This window comes from Nerophis lumbriciformis, linkage group LG04 (genome assembly GCF_033978685.3).
Source record: "Nerophis lumbriciformis linkage group LG04, RoL_Nlum_v2.1, whole genome shotgun sequence".
Classification (NCBI taxonomy): Eukaryota; Metazoa; Chordata; class Actinopteri; order Syngnathiformes; family Syngnathidae; genus Nerophis; species Nerophis lumbriciformis.
This window is the reverse complement of record NC_084551.2, coordinates 23873644-23887500: the sequence shown is the minus strand read 5'-3', so window position 1 is coordinate 23887500 and position 13857 is coordinate 23873644. Positions and strand designations below refer to the sequence as shown.

Genomic DNA, 13857 nt, shown 5'->3' with positions numbered 1-13857 from the left:
TTCCTGAGATCCAGGGTCAACGCAGCCGTCTACCAGCAAGTTTTAGAGCACTTCATGCTTCATGCTGCTGACCTGCTCTATGGAGATGGAGATTTCAAGTTCCAACAGGACTTGGCGCCTGCACACAGCGCAAAATCTACCCGTGCCTGGTTTACGGACCATGGCATTTCTGTTCTAAATTGGCCCGCCAACTCCCCTGACCTTAGCCCCATAGAAAATCTGTGGGGTATTGTGAAAAGGAAGATGCAGAATGCCAGACCCAAAAACGCAGAAGAGTTGAAGGCCATTATCAGAGCAACCTGGGCTCTCATAACACCTGAACAGTGCCAGAAACTCATCGACTCCATGCCACGCCGCATTAACGCAGTAATTGAGGCAAAAGGAGCTCCAACCAAGTATTGAGTATTGTACATGCTCATATTTTTCATTTTCATACTTTTCAGTTGGCCAACATTTCTAAAAATCCCTTTTTTGTATTAGCCTTAAGTAATATTCTAATTTTGTGACACACGGAATTTTGGATTTTCATTTGTTGCCACTTCAAATCATCAAAATTAAATGAAATAAACATTTGAATGCATCAGTCTGTGTGCAATGAATAAATATAATGTACAAGTTACACCTTTTGAATGCAATTACTGAAATAAATCAAGTTTTTCAAAATATTCTAATTTACTGGCTTTTACCTGTGTATATATAGTTTTTAATACTGTCTTCTACAGTATTAAAAACTTGTATTCAGATCATTGGGTGGCATGGTTTGATTCCTCTGTTACATCAAGGCCCTGTACTATGTTGAGCCATAGAGTGTCATTTAGGATCACTTTAGTCCGATAATTTAAAAAAAACTACTCTGTTCCATTTAGCTGTTCCGAACCAAACGTTTGTGGCTGACATCACAATGGACTATACAATCAAACATTACATTTTGCAACTAATGCTTTCAAGATTGCTGTGAGGACCTGAAACAATTGCAGAACAGTGTTTTAAAAAGGCCAATGTGAACAATTCATACTTCTATACACCATGTGTCAATTTTCTATTAACATGTGTTTTTAATTATTATCCGCCTCACCCCAATATGCTGTTTTTGATAGAAAAGATGAAGTTCCCTTTTGTTTTTGTGTGTTCAGATAGGTATTTGAAAATCTGACATCTTATCTATATAACTCTTCATGGTACCCCTAGGGGCTCCCCACAGGCAGAAGACATCCGGGCATTGAGGATCACTGCGGCACCTTGACCCAGTCTCAGTCTGTCATCAACATCTTCGGGACATCTCCCAAGTCTGACACCAGGAAGCGTAGGGCTCCAGCACCACCACCAGGGGCTCTGACATCATCCATGGGACACAGTAATTTGGAGGCTTGTCAAGTGAGTGACACACACAAAAGAAAATATGAATGGATAGGCCCTTTTATTTTGCAACATTTTGTATCATAGGGACTATTACACACTCACACTGCACAAAATAGTTTTTTGTGTTCTTTATAACTTTGATGGTTTTGGTTGCTTGAGACAGAGGCAACACTATTTAAAAACATTTTTAAGTCTAATCAACCAAAAGGAGATTAGGTCCTTTTAGTTAGTTTGCAACATAACTCAAAGTTATGGGGGGGGGGGGATTTTTAATAACACTTTTAGGAAAAGTCCGAAATGGGTTAAGGAACAACTGATTAGATTTTGGGGGTGATCCAGATCTTAATAGAGATTTACATTACAAGTCTGAGCTCCTCTATGTATGCTATGGGCCCCGCCTCCACCCAGAAAGAAAGAGAGAGAGTGGATGACTGAAAAGTGAGTTCACTCTGATGCAAAGAGTGAATAAGGCCGTTTTTACACAGCATATCAAATCAGATTTTGTTTGCCCGTAAGTGACACAGATCGGATATTTTTTGCCATCCTTAACGCTCCAAAGTGCTTCAAATCTGGTCTTTTCGCATCAGATATGGGTCACACGTCTGCTGCAAGTGGTGAGATCAGTAAGCTCCAGATTGTCCAGAATAGGGCAGCAAGGCTGGTTCTGGGCTGTTCACTAAGAACCAATGTTAACCAAATGCATGCTTCTCTCTCCTGGCTAACGGTGCAGAACAGGTTGTCAGCTAATACTCTAATATTGTTCAAATCAGTAACCGGTAGTAAAACTCCTGCTTTTGTCATGGCCCAAATAGTTTACAGTAGCACTATACATAATCATAATACTAGGGCGTCTAGTGAGGGGCATTTTGTACTCCCTCGTCCCAGGAAGAATGCTTTGTGGAAATCTTTTATTTATAGATCTATATCGCTCTGGAATAACCTGCCTCGAATTCTCACCAGCATTGAAAGTAAACAGGTTTTTAAAAGGAAAGTAATATTTTATCTGAGTCTGTAAATTAGTTTGCTTGTTTGGTTTTGTATTGTGTAGTTATATTTATATGGTAATTATTATTCTGTGACTGTTAAAGTTAAAGTTAAAGTACCAATGATTGTCACACACACTAGGTGTGGTGAATTTGTCCTCTGTATTTGACCCATCCCCTTGATGACCCCCTGGGAGGTGAGGGGAGCAGTTGGCAGCAGCGGTGCCGTGCCAGGGAATCATTTTTGGTGATTTAACCCCCAATTCCAACCCTTGATGTTGAGTGCCAAGCAGGGAAGTAATGGGTCCCATTTTTATAGTCTTTGGTATGACTCGGCCGGGGTTTGAACTCACAACCTACCGTTCTCAAGGCGGACACTCTAACCACTAGTGTAAATTGTTTGCTTGTTTTCTTATTGATGCTTTTATTTTTTTTCTGTATTGTGTAGTTATAATTATATGCTTTACTTGTAATTGTATTGAGTTTGTGGACCCCAGGAAGACTAGTGGGTTGTTGTGGCAACCAGCTAATGGGGATCCTTAATAAAAATTAAATCAAAATCAAAATCAAACATCAGGAGGTAGTCCGAATCCGATTGAAATCTGATCTTTTCAAATGTGACTGCAGTCTTTAGGGAAATACGACTTGATTGTGACTTTTATATGTCATCTTTGGTGAGCTTTGTCATTTGTGTGCGTTGGAAGAGACGCGACCCGCCAGCGGAAGTGGATAAGTCATCACAACATCCGGTATTTTTTCTTCGGCCGATTTTTTTGGTACATCACTTGTATCAGAGCTCGTGTGTGTGTGTGTGTGTGTGTGTGTGTGTGTGTGTGTGTGTGTGTGTGTGTGTGTGTGTGTGTGTGTGTGTGTGTGTGTGTGTGTGTGTGTGTGTGTGTGTGTGTGTGTGTGTGTGTGTGTGTGTGTGTGTGTGTGTGTGTGTGTGTGTGTGTGTGTGTGTGTGTGTGTTATCAAACTATGCATGCAAGTAACGTCGAGGCTACATTGGGGCCATATTGGGGCCTGTGCGCGTTTATACTGGAGTGTAATAAAGATCACATTTTACTTGCACACTAAACAGTCAGCTGGAAAAAAATCAAGTTTTGAATAAATCCAAATTGGGCCATTTTGGCCTGCAGCGTAAACGTAGTCTAATAGTCCTTAAGTTTTTGAACGAATTGGAAACATTTTGGATTCTTTATTTAGTTTAACTTTTTTAGCTCACATTTTTCAGTCCTAAGCAAAAATATCAAATATGTATTTTTTTGTTTTTAAATTTTGATCCATTTGAAGGCCTTTTGATCAGATAATTTCACAGGTTTAAATTAGTAAAATGACTGATGTTCGACACATTATACTGACTGACCTAACATGACCTAATTTGATCAAAAATCCTTCAAAGGGTTAAAATTTAAAAAACAAACAACACATTTGGTATTTTGGTTTAGGGCTAAAGTTGCTTGAGAGATTTGAGTAAAGTGAAACAATTACTCCAAACCTTTGGAAAAATGAAGGGTTTTTATGTCTCGTTTGGCTTTGGGATATTGTTCAGTATCGTACACCTGTGAAAGAATTAGACATTGAAATGCCAACATTTAACATGAAAAAAACCCTCTAAGAAAAATTATGTATAATGCAGCTGAGATAGGCTCCAGCACCCACCGCGACCCCAAAAAGGACAAGCGGTAGAAAATGGATGGATGGATGGATTAACACAACAAATATTGTGCTTTTCTAGTTGGTAATTGTTCTAGCTGATAATTAATTGTTTGTAGTTGATTATTGTTTCATCTAATGTCAAAAAATGCCACTGTCCTTACTATTTTAAATAGTCCTAATTAAAGTATATAAAATTAGGTCTTATTAATAGTATGTATCTGGGACAGCCTTGTGTTTTATGTTTTGGTCTGGATTCAGTAGCTTAACTCAGAGTGACCTGTATCAGCCGTAAAATAAACATCTATCAGTCTCATTATTTGTTTAGCTTCTTTGTGTCTTATCTATTATACAGTAGAACCACCAGATTAATATTGAAAATTACTTTTTTACAATCACAAGCAATTTACATTATTTAAGTAAGTGAAAAGGAGTGGACATGAATCACTTTAGTTGTGTGAAACAATCTTAGCACGGTGGCTGTAAATTCCATTTTAAAAAGTTCAAATAGCCCTTTCTCTGACCTACAACTAATGCTGCTTTTTTGTGGCTATTGATATCAGTTTGCTATCGGATCGATGGTCATACTCAGATCAATTAACACCTCCATTGTAAATATTCTTCCAAAACTCTGCCCAAGCTAATGCTAACTTATTTTCCCCATCAATGTCAGTAATACATTCCGTACTAGTACACTTATTGAATTTAAATGTAACAAGGCTTATACCAGGACAGTTGTTAAGCAATAGCTGCTTCAGCATTAGTTGAGTAATTTTTTTTCAACGTTACCAGGTCTTCTGACTTAAATTATCTCTCCCAGAGAGAAAGCGTAATCTCTCAACTTGCAAGAACAAAAGTGATCCAATCACCACAAGTAAAATAGTGAGACACTTCCAGAAGTCAGAGGGCTCAAATAATATAATTGGAAGGTCATGTAAGGACTTGTTGACTGCCTTAATAGTAGATTTATCTTTCTTACTCAAAAAACTTGTCTCTTACTCGGTCTGACACAGTCTTATGAATATTCATAGATGTCCATGCACAGCAAAGTCATGCTGTAGTGCAGAATGCTGCATAGTTCGGTTTTCCCATAGTGCTTGTGTTGTCAGAAGAATTGAAGTGGGCAGTCGGTGCTGTTTTATCAGCTGTTAGGCCTTTTTCGTCAACAAGTAGGTTTTGAAACATTGGTAACATTTTTGACCGACAATCCGCTTTTCTGAGTTGACTTTTTCAACTGACATTAGTGTCAAAGTGTGGGTAATCAGTAAATTACTACGTGATAGGCTAGATTGATAGCCTAAAGCAGTGGTCCCAATTTTTTCGAGCCCAAGATCCTGGTCTCAGCCAAAAACCAAAGCAAGTTGGTTATATATACAACTATATCTATACACAGTATAGACAGTATATATATATATATATATATATATATATATATATATATATATATATATATATATATATATACTTCTCTCTGTCTCTCTCTCTCGGTCTCTCTCTCTCTCTCTCTCTCTCGCTCTCTCTCTCGTCGGCGATCACTCGAAACGAGTATGTTTGTCCTCCTGCTGGTGGGACTGCCTTCAGGAGAACACCTGTGCGTGGAATCTTTTAAATTGGGGAGACTGGTGCACAGACAGCCACCACACTGTCCTTGGCAAAGAGAAGGCCATGGTCCAATAGCATGCAGACCAAGACAATTGGGGGCCCATCTTTGCTGCAGCCTTCTTTCGCCTTTGTGACCGTTGTGGAGCTTCTATGCAACCATCATCGGCTCACTCCACCGTTGCGGTCTTTTACGACGAGGGAGACGCGCAGACTCCAACGTCACTTCTTCGCTGTGGGGAGCTGTATCCGATGGCAAGGGAAACCCAGGACGACCGGCACCTCCTCACAGCTGCAGGAGGCTGCTGGAGCTCCGGTCTGTCGGAGGACCGCCTATGGTGCGCCTACCAGCACTTGCTTTTCTCTCAGGGTGTGCTCCCCTTGCCTTTTGTCTTCCCAGACTAACCCACAAGGCAGCGGGGCAGTGGTTGGGTGATGCCAGGGAGTGTCCACAAAGTGGTTCTGCGCATCACGCCTCTGGGGACCACTGGATGGCAACATATGTTGCTCCAAAACCTGTATGTACTTTTCAGCATTAATGGCGCCTTCACAGATGTGTAAATTACCCGTGTCTTGGGCACTAATACACCCCCATACCATCACACATGCTGGCTTTTCAACTTGGCGCCTATAACAATCCGGATGGTTCTTTTCCTCTTTGGTCCGGAAGACACGACGTCCACAGTTTCCAAAAACAATTTGAAATGTGGACTCGTCAGACCACAGAACACTTTTCCACTTTGTATCAGTCCATCTTAGATGAGCTCAGGCCCAGCGAAGCCGGCGGCGTTTCTGGGTGTTGTTGATAAACGGTTTTCGCCTTGCATAGGAGAGTTTTAACTTGCACTTACAGATGTAGCGACCAACTGTAGTTACTGACAGTGGGTTTCTGAAGTGTTCCTGAGCCCATATGGTGATATCCTTTACACACTGATGTCGCTTGTTGATGCAGTACAGCCTGAGGGATCAAAGGTCACGGTATTAGCTGCTTACGTGCAGTGATTTCTCCAGATTCTCTGAACCCTTTGATGATATTACGGACCGTAGATGGTGAAATCCCTAAATTCCTTGCAATAGCTGGTTGAGAACGGTTTTTCTTAAACTGTTCAACAATATGCTCATGCATTTGTTGACAAAGTGGTGACCCTCGCCCCATCCTTGTTTGTGAATGACTGAGCATTTCATGGAATCTACTTTTATACCCAATCATGGCACCCACCTGTTCCCAATTTGCCTGTTCACCTGTGGGATGTTCCAAATAAGTGTTTGATGAGCATTCCTCAACGTTATCAGTATTTATTGCCACCTTTCCCAACTTCTTTGTCACGTGTTGCTGGCATCAAATTCTAAAGTTTATGATTATTTGCAAAAAAAATGTTTTTATCGGTTTGAACATCAAATATGTTGTCTTTGTAGCATATTCAACTGAATATGGGTTGAAAATGATTTGCAAATCATTGTATTCCGTTTATATTTACATTTAACACAATTTCCCAACTCATATGGAAACGGGGTTTGTACGTATGTGTATGTATATACGTTTATGTATATGTGTGTATATATTTATATGTATGCGTATGTGTGTATTAATGTGTATATGTATGTGTATACATATATGGATTTTTTTATTTTTTTTTTAAAGACAAAGCTTTGTGTTTGCATTTTGTTTTTTTGCATTGTGCTTCATCTGTGTTTCCTGTTTTTGCATGTTTTTTTTTCTTTTTTGGTAATGTTCCTAGGGCAAATGCCGGAAGTAGTAAAATCAGCTGTTCACCTGGCGGGTTTATCCTGTGTGATAAAGAGGTGATAAATGGGAAGGTTCTCCTTTAGCTGCCGCCTTGTTTTATCCTATCTTACTGCCTTTGCACATGTCAATGTTTACTTTTGTGTATATATAAATAAACACAAAATCCGTACTTTGGAGCAATGTTCACAGACACAAATATTTGGCTTGTTAGCGGCGTCGCAGGTCGTGGTTGAGGAAGAGTTGTTTGTTTTTAGATGCTAGAAAATGTCCGATGCGTTGCAACAGTCAGAATGAATGCATTGTTGCAGCTCGATGATTGTTGTCCACGTCATGCACGTTTGTGAGACGAGCGGGTGCAGTGTGCCGCCCTGCTCGAAGATTTGGCCGCAGTGTCGAGAGCCGCGGGAGAGAGGCGAGGCTTGCGGGCATGTTCAGGTGTTAAAATGTGTGCCTGTTGGCAAGTCTTTTGGTCACTCTCAGGCTGTAGGTGTCACTGATGTCATATTAATACATAATTGTTTTTCTAATATTTTCGCGATTGACCGGTAGGGTCCCAAAGACCGACTTGTCAATCATGATCGACGGGTTGACGACCCCTAGCCTAAGGACAGCCCACAAAATAATTTAGAAACCAACATCATTTATAGACTTTCAGGTGGGATTTTACTCTTGTCATGTCTCGGGAAGTCAAGGGTTTCCCAAACTTTTTCAGATTAAGACGAAATCAGAAGTATTGTAGGTCCGCATGTGTCTGAGGCTACCATGAAAAGTGGTATTATTTAACTGTTTAAACAGCCTCAGGGATTTAATTTTTTTTGGGGAGGGTGGTGGGGCATGTATCTTTTTCAAAAGGCAATTTGGATCCCCTGAATTTTTTGCCGTTTAAAAACAATGTTTTGCAATACTGTATTAAAAGGAGATATGTCAAGCACTGGGACCATTCAGAAAAAGACCCCCCACAAGCTTATTGATTGGCTCTGTGATATATGTTATTGGTCATCCTCGCTGTTACTCCATCTCTGTTGAGGCCAGGAGTCCTCTGCCACTGTAAAAAAATGTTTTAAAAATTTAACGTTTGTTCTGGGACGTGGACCAAATATTAATTATTACATTTCGATGACAATAAAAGGGAGAATATGTAAATATATTTTTAATAGAGATCGACCGACATGATGTTTTCAGGGCTGATACCAATATAAATTATTAGTAGTCAAAGAGGCAGATGACCGACATTCATTTGCAGTAAAATGTATCCAAACATAAAAATGTATGTCAGTAAGCAGCTGCACAAGGCTTGAAGTTGTTTTTTTAACATTATCTTTTAGAAAACGTCAGACCAGTATCGACATAATGTTTAATGCGGCACTCATGCAGTGGTTATTAATCTAGCACCAAACAACAATAGGAGGTTTCACAAACACCTTTACTACGTGTGTCTAGGAGGAACATCAACATTTTCATTTCAAAATATGGCAAATTTCCTACAAAATTGGTAAAAATATGGAATTTTTCTACATCACAATGACTCGCCATCTACTCAATTTTATATCAGTTTATGGATTTAATACCTTGTAAGGTTTCCTCGTGAGGAACCATGAAACATTTGTTGGTTGGGTGAAGTTTATTTTGAACATGTATACAGTTTCAATATGATACATCACTTATTTTACCTATTTTTTTTTGTTTTTACAAGTCTGAAAAGGAGTAGGAAGAGAGCGTTTATTTAATCCTAACCCTTTTCCACTTCATAGCAATTACTATCACATATGTTTACTTCCTGTTTTGAATTTGTAACACAATTAACAACAATTATTTCTCAATATGGTATGATTGATATGAAATATATGATTTCTAAATATGGCAAACATTTAAGTACTAACAATTTTGAGCTCCTTCATGTAGCTGATAGGTGAGACATGTTTCAAGATGGCTATCATAATTTCTTCCTGGATGTTACAGGGAGTGAGTTGCTGCCTGCTCTTCTTTAATAATTATATAAGTCTCCTATTTGTCAATTTACTTAATGTTTGTATTTTTGGCAGAGATATATTTTCTACTGGTCATTTGATTGAATCATCAGAGAGAACGTAAACACTTGCCATGTGCTAACTAATAATAAAGACAATAAAGACTCCCCTATTTATACATATGTATTTATGCATTGTGATTGGCTGTTGAAAAAACAAATTTTGATCTTATTAAACTTATGTCCATTTAAAGGGGAACGGCACCATTTTTTGGGAATGTTGCCTATCGCTCACAATCCTTATGAAGGACAAGAAGACTAAAGGTTTTTTTTTTTTTTGCATTCTAACTTGTAATAATTTGCTGGTCCTCGGTGGCTAGCAATGCCGCTAATGGGATCAATCCATTCTGCCTCTTAATCACTTTGAAAATGCATCCAAAAACTGCCAACAATACATCCATTTACGTTTTGTAGCTTGTATAATCAAGCTGTAGCTACATTGTTATTGTAAGAGCGAACACAGAGGAAGTGTTTTAGATGTCCGTCATGCTTCCGTTTAAATGTTACTACATTACAGACGCACTGCGGTGAAAAGCAACATCCCCAAATTGAGCAAGTTATCCTTTTATTTGACGTGTTTAGGGTGAAATTCCCATACTTTTGATGTTTTCGCTCGCCATTTTGTTACAGAAGCTGCAGCCATTTTTCCTCTTCCTGTTGCTCACCAGTCATCGGTTGTGCTGACTCGTGTATGTTTGTTGCCTTTCGGAAAACGGGAGCGATGACATCACCCACTATTATCCACGGTAACACTTTAGTATGGGGAACATATTCACCATTAATTAGTTGCTTATTAACATGCAAATTAGTAACATATTGGCTCTTAATTAGTCATTATTAAGTACTTATTAATGCCTTATTCTGCATGGCCTTATTATATAGTCTTAGTATTTTTTGTGTAAACAGCCACTGGTTATTTAATGGGAGTTAAATCATTTTACTCTAAGATTAGATTAATTTAGAGGTAATGCCTTCTCAAAATGTTTTCATACAATATACTGTATGTGTACAATAAGTGCTGAACTAACATGAATCCTGTTTTGGAACACAGTTCAGAAAACAGTCTTGTTTTTTGCCCTCGTTTTTTCCCAAAAGTGATAGGCACAGTGTTAGTGTAATTTTCGAGGGCAAGTTTTGTCTACTTTACCTCTTATGATAAAAGTTTTGAGCTCTATGCTTCTCTTAAGTAAATTTGTCTGTGCTCCTGCGCAAGCAGGAAGATGACTACAAAATAACTGAGGAAAAAGAATTATGAGCAAATAACATAATTGTGTATTTTGCCTAATAAAAAGTGAGGAGAAAACAAGTAAACCAAATATATATGGAGTGAAAACTATGATATAAACTTTCTTATATTGCTTCTTTTTGTTGTTGTTTTTTTTTTTTCCGTTGTCAGAGACCACTTCCTCCAGATGTCCGACAAGCCACCTCTTTAAATGCTCCTGCATCACAGACATACTGCCATTTGAAGCAAGGTCCGCTTTGACAGTGAAATGTTCCCATACTTTTCATGTTTTCACCCGTGGTGTTTTTGCACCCATTTTTCTCTTTTTGTTGCTGGTCATCGGTCACGCTGACTCGCACATGTTTGTTTCTGTCCGGCAAAATACAAGCGATGACGTCATCGACTATTATCGTCAAATGAATTTGTCGGCGACAAATTTTTGTTGATTACTGTCAACAATGTCAAGGGATCCTTGCACCCCTAGTATTTAATAAGGCCAGTAGAAGTCGGGTTTTTGAAAGAAGAGTACAGTATCTAGAGTAGGGATAGGCACCAACACCTGGTTCCATAATAGCACAGGTGCTGATTTACACGATAGTAATTAGACTTAAAAAAAGAAGAAGCTATTTCAGTGATTGTAAACTCAGCACTTGCGATAAGTGCTCAATGGTGAAATTGTTCATGTAACATTCTCGGAAGTAATGTACAGTAGCATTCTGACAGAGGCACAGTCTAACACTCTTTTTAAACTTTATTGCCGACCTTAACACACCGACATATTATTGTGCTTGAAAATGCTTTGACATTGTTAGTCAGCCCTCAAAAAAAAAAGTAAAACCACTAAAAAGATTAAATCATTACGTTAACCATTGCCATGCCAGTACTTGACTGTTTTGCATGTTTTCTTGCTGCAACCAGTGAGAAAAATATTAGTATGTAATATTCTATTACATTATTAATAGTGTGAGTGGAAATAAGTAACATTTTAAATTTAAAAGTTCAAGGTTGAATTGTTGAATCTAATAGATTAGAATCGAATAATCTTTTGACAGTCCGTTTAATTTATTTAGACTGTAGCAAGTAATCTAGTTTAGATTTGGCTACTAAGTGATAAAAAAGTTATGTTTGGTAATGTCCTTTGTACTGTATGTTTGGTCTCATGGTTGTAGTGACTAAAGCAAGTAGACACTATAAGATTTCTACTTTAAAAAACACTGACCTTGAAGAATGTTGTCTCGAAAATCCATTTGAGTGACAAGGTCTGTTTGCATTTGAACCTTTCTAAATTTGTGTTGTACCAGCCAGGACAATATGCATTCATGGATGCATGTACTTTGTAACCTTTGACTAAGTTTATTACGATACTTGACTATGTATTAGTAATTATGTTATGGCCACTCTTCAGTAATAAAAATTATGCACCATCAATGATTAAAAAAACAACAAAAATTAAGTGTACTTACTTTTCAGTTTCTGGTATATGCTATGCCTGACTACACAGTACTTGTTGGAAAACCTGTCATCTCTTAAAGAGTGGGTTAGTAGGACAAAGTAGATGAAACTGGGTCAGCCATGTGTCTCTTAGTTCTTGGTTTTAGTCTCTTTTAACCAATCATTTCCAGACATGTTAACACATTTAACAGTAAATATTTTTGTCAAAGATGCACATGCACACGACCATAATACCACATACACACAATGACCCCAACACATGCTAACTGTCCTGCTGTCTACTGTTACAATGGTTTTGACCTTAGTGCCCTAGCTGTGTAGAGGCAGATCATCTTCTATTATTATCTGAGAAATGTGCACACATACACATGCACGTATGAAGGTACTCATGCATGTTGATGTGCACATGCACACATTTACATTGTAAGCCTCTTGTCATGAACGCACATACTCTTATTGCACATTCCACATAAGCGCCGTAATGTTGTTGCCCTGTTACAAAGCCCGTCACCCGTCAAAAGCGCCTCAAAACAACTGATGAATGGTCACGCCACTAGGTTGAAGCCTCCATGGGTGGTCCGATCTGATCAACATGCTCCAACATGAGGCCCTATGCCACGCAAGCCATGGAGTGGAAAATTTAATAGACATGCCAAACTCTCTTGACAAGGCCTTTCTAATTGCCTTTGCATAAAGACCCATATCTTTTAAAAATATGTCCTCACATTGTTTTTCAATTGCACTTTAATGAAAACAATTGCAACTACAAAGCAGTTGTGAATTACACAAAAGATAGTAAGTAAATCTTTCCTTGCAGGTATTTTTACACTTCTGTATGAGAGGCTGGGATTTTTGATCGAGAATAGTTGATAGCCACTAGCATTGATGATTATTTATGAGTCTTTGTTGCTGTTTTTTCTGGACATCCGTATTAACTGTATGAAATTGGATTTATCATTTTTTCAATATTACTACCTTAAGATCCACCAAGACTACTGATTTGACACAACAATCACAAATGTAGTCATCAGAGAAGGTTAACTTGAGGCGTTACTTCAGTGGCTGCCTCTTTTGTTTCTCCTAGCTTCAAATAAAATGTTATTTATCCATCCGCTAAAAGTTGAATCTTGCACTGTTAAATATAGCTTTTCTAATTTGCACAAGGCTTGTTCAAGCTGGTCCAAACATTACGCAAATACGGTGCCTCAAAGGGCTGCTACACATTATATTATATGCATGTGACCTTGAATGTGATAAACTGTAATACATTCAGGGAACGTTTTTCAGTCACTAACAACATAATCTTAAAATGTGTTATTTTGCAAGTCATGGCGCCAGTCAGCCAATGAGATTAGTGCTCTCTTAACCTTGATGACTTTAATGATCCCCTTATCTACTCATGCACTCAGCCTGTGATATGAGCTGCACCATTCCCTCTTGTGTGTATGTCCATGTGCTGATATTTGTGTGAATATGTCCAAGTGTGCAAGGAAAGTCTGTGTGTGTGCGCGCGCTCACTGATCTGTTCCTTTCATAAGTAGGGCTGGGTTGCAGGCTTATGTTTCACTCTGCAGGGAATATATTAAAAAATAACATGCTTGCACACATGCGGGTGCACACTCCACATACACACATTTGTCTTCATTGGAAAGTCAGTCACCCATTTCAGCTTCAACTTTGGCCCACATCCACTGGTATGTGACTGTAAGAATGTCAGTGAGGCAAAGTGGGGGACCGTGGAAGAGTAGAAAGATGACCAGTTGGGGACATTTACATAACATGTCATGCAGTTAGTTCATTGAGTTCATGG

General features: G+C 38.6%; 1 protein-coding gene across 12 annotated transcripts in view; it reads left to right on the top strand.

Annotated features, from left to right (window-relative positions):
* cobl (cordon-bleu WH2 repeat protein) overlaps positions 1 to 13857 on the top strand; it is a 176022-nt gene that overhangs the window by 126507 nt on the left and 35658 nt on the right. For all 12 annotated transcript variants that reach the window (XR_009814687.1, XM_061950969.1, XM_061950977.2 and 9 more), the window contains one exon: positions 1189 to 1374. Coding sequence is in view for 11 of the 12 variants with exons in the window: in XM_061950969.1 (XP_061806953.1) it covers positions 1189 to 1374 (186 nt within the window). In the remaining variant the exon portion in view is untranslated. The remainder of the gene's footprint in view (positions 1 to 1188; positions 1375 to 13857) is intronic.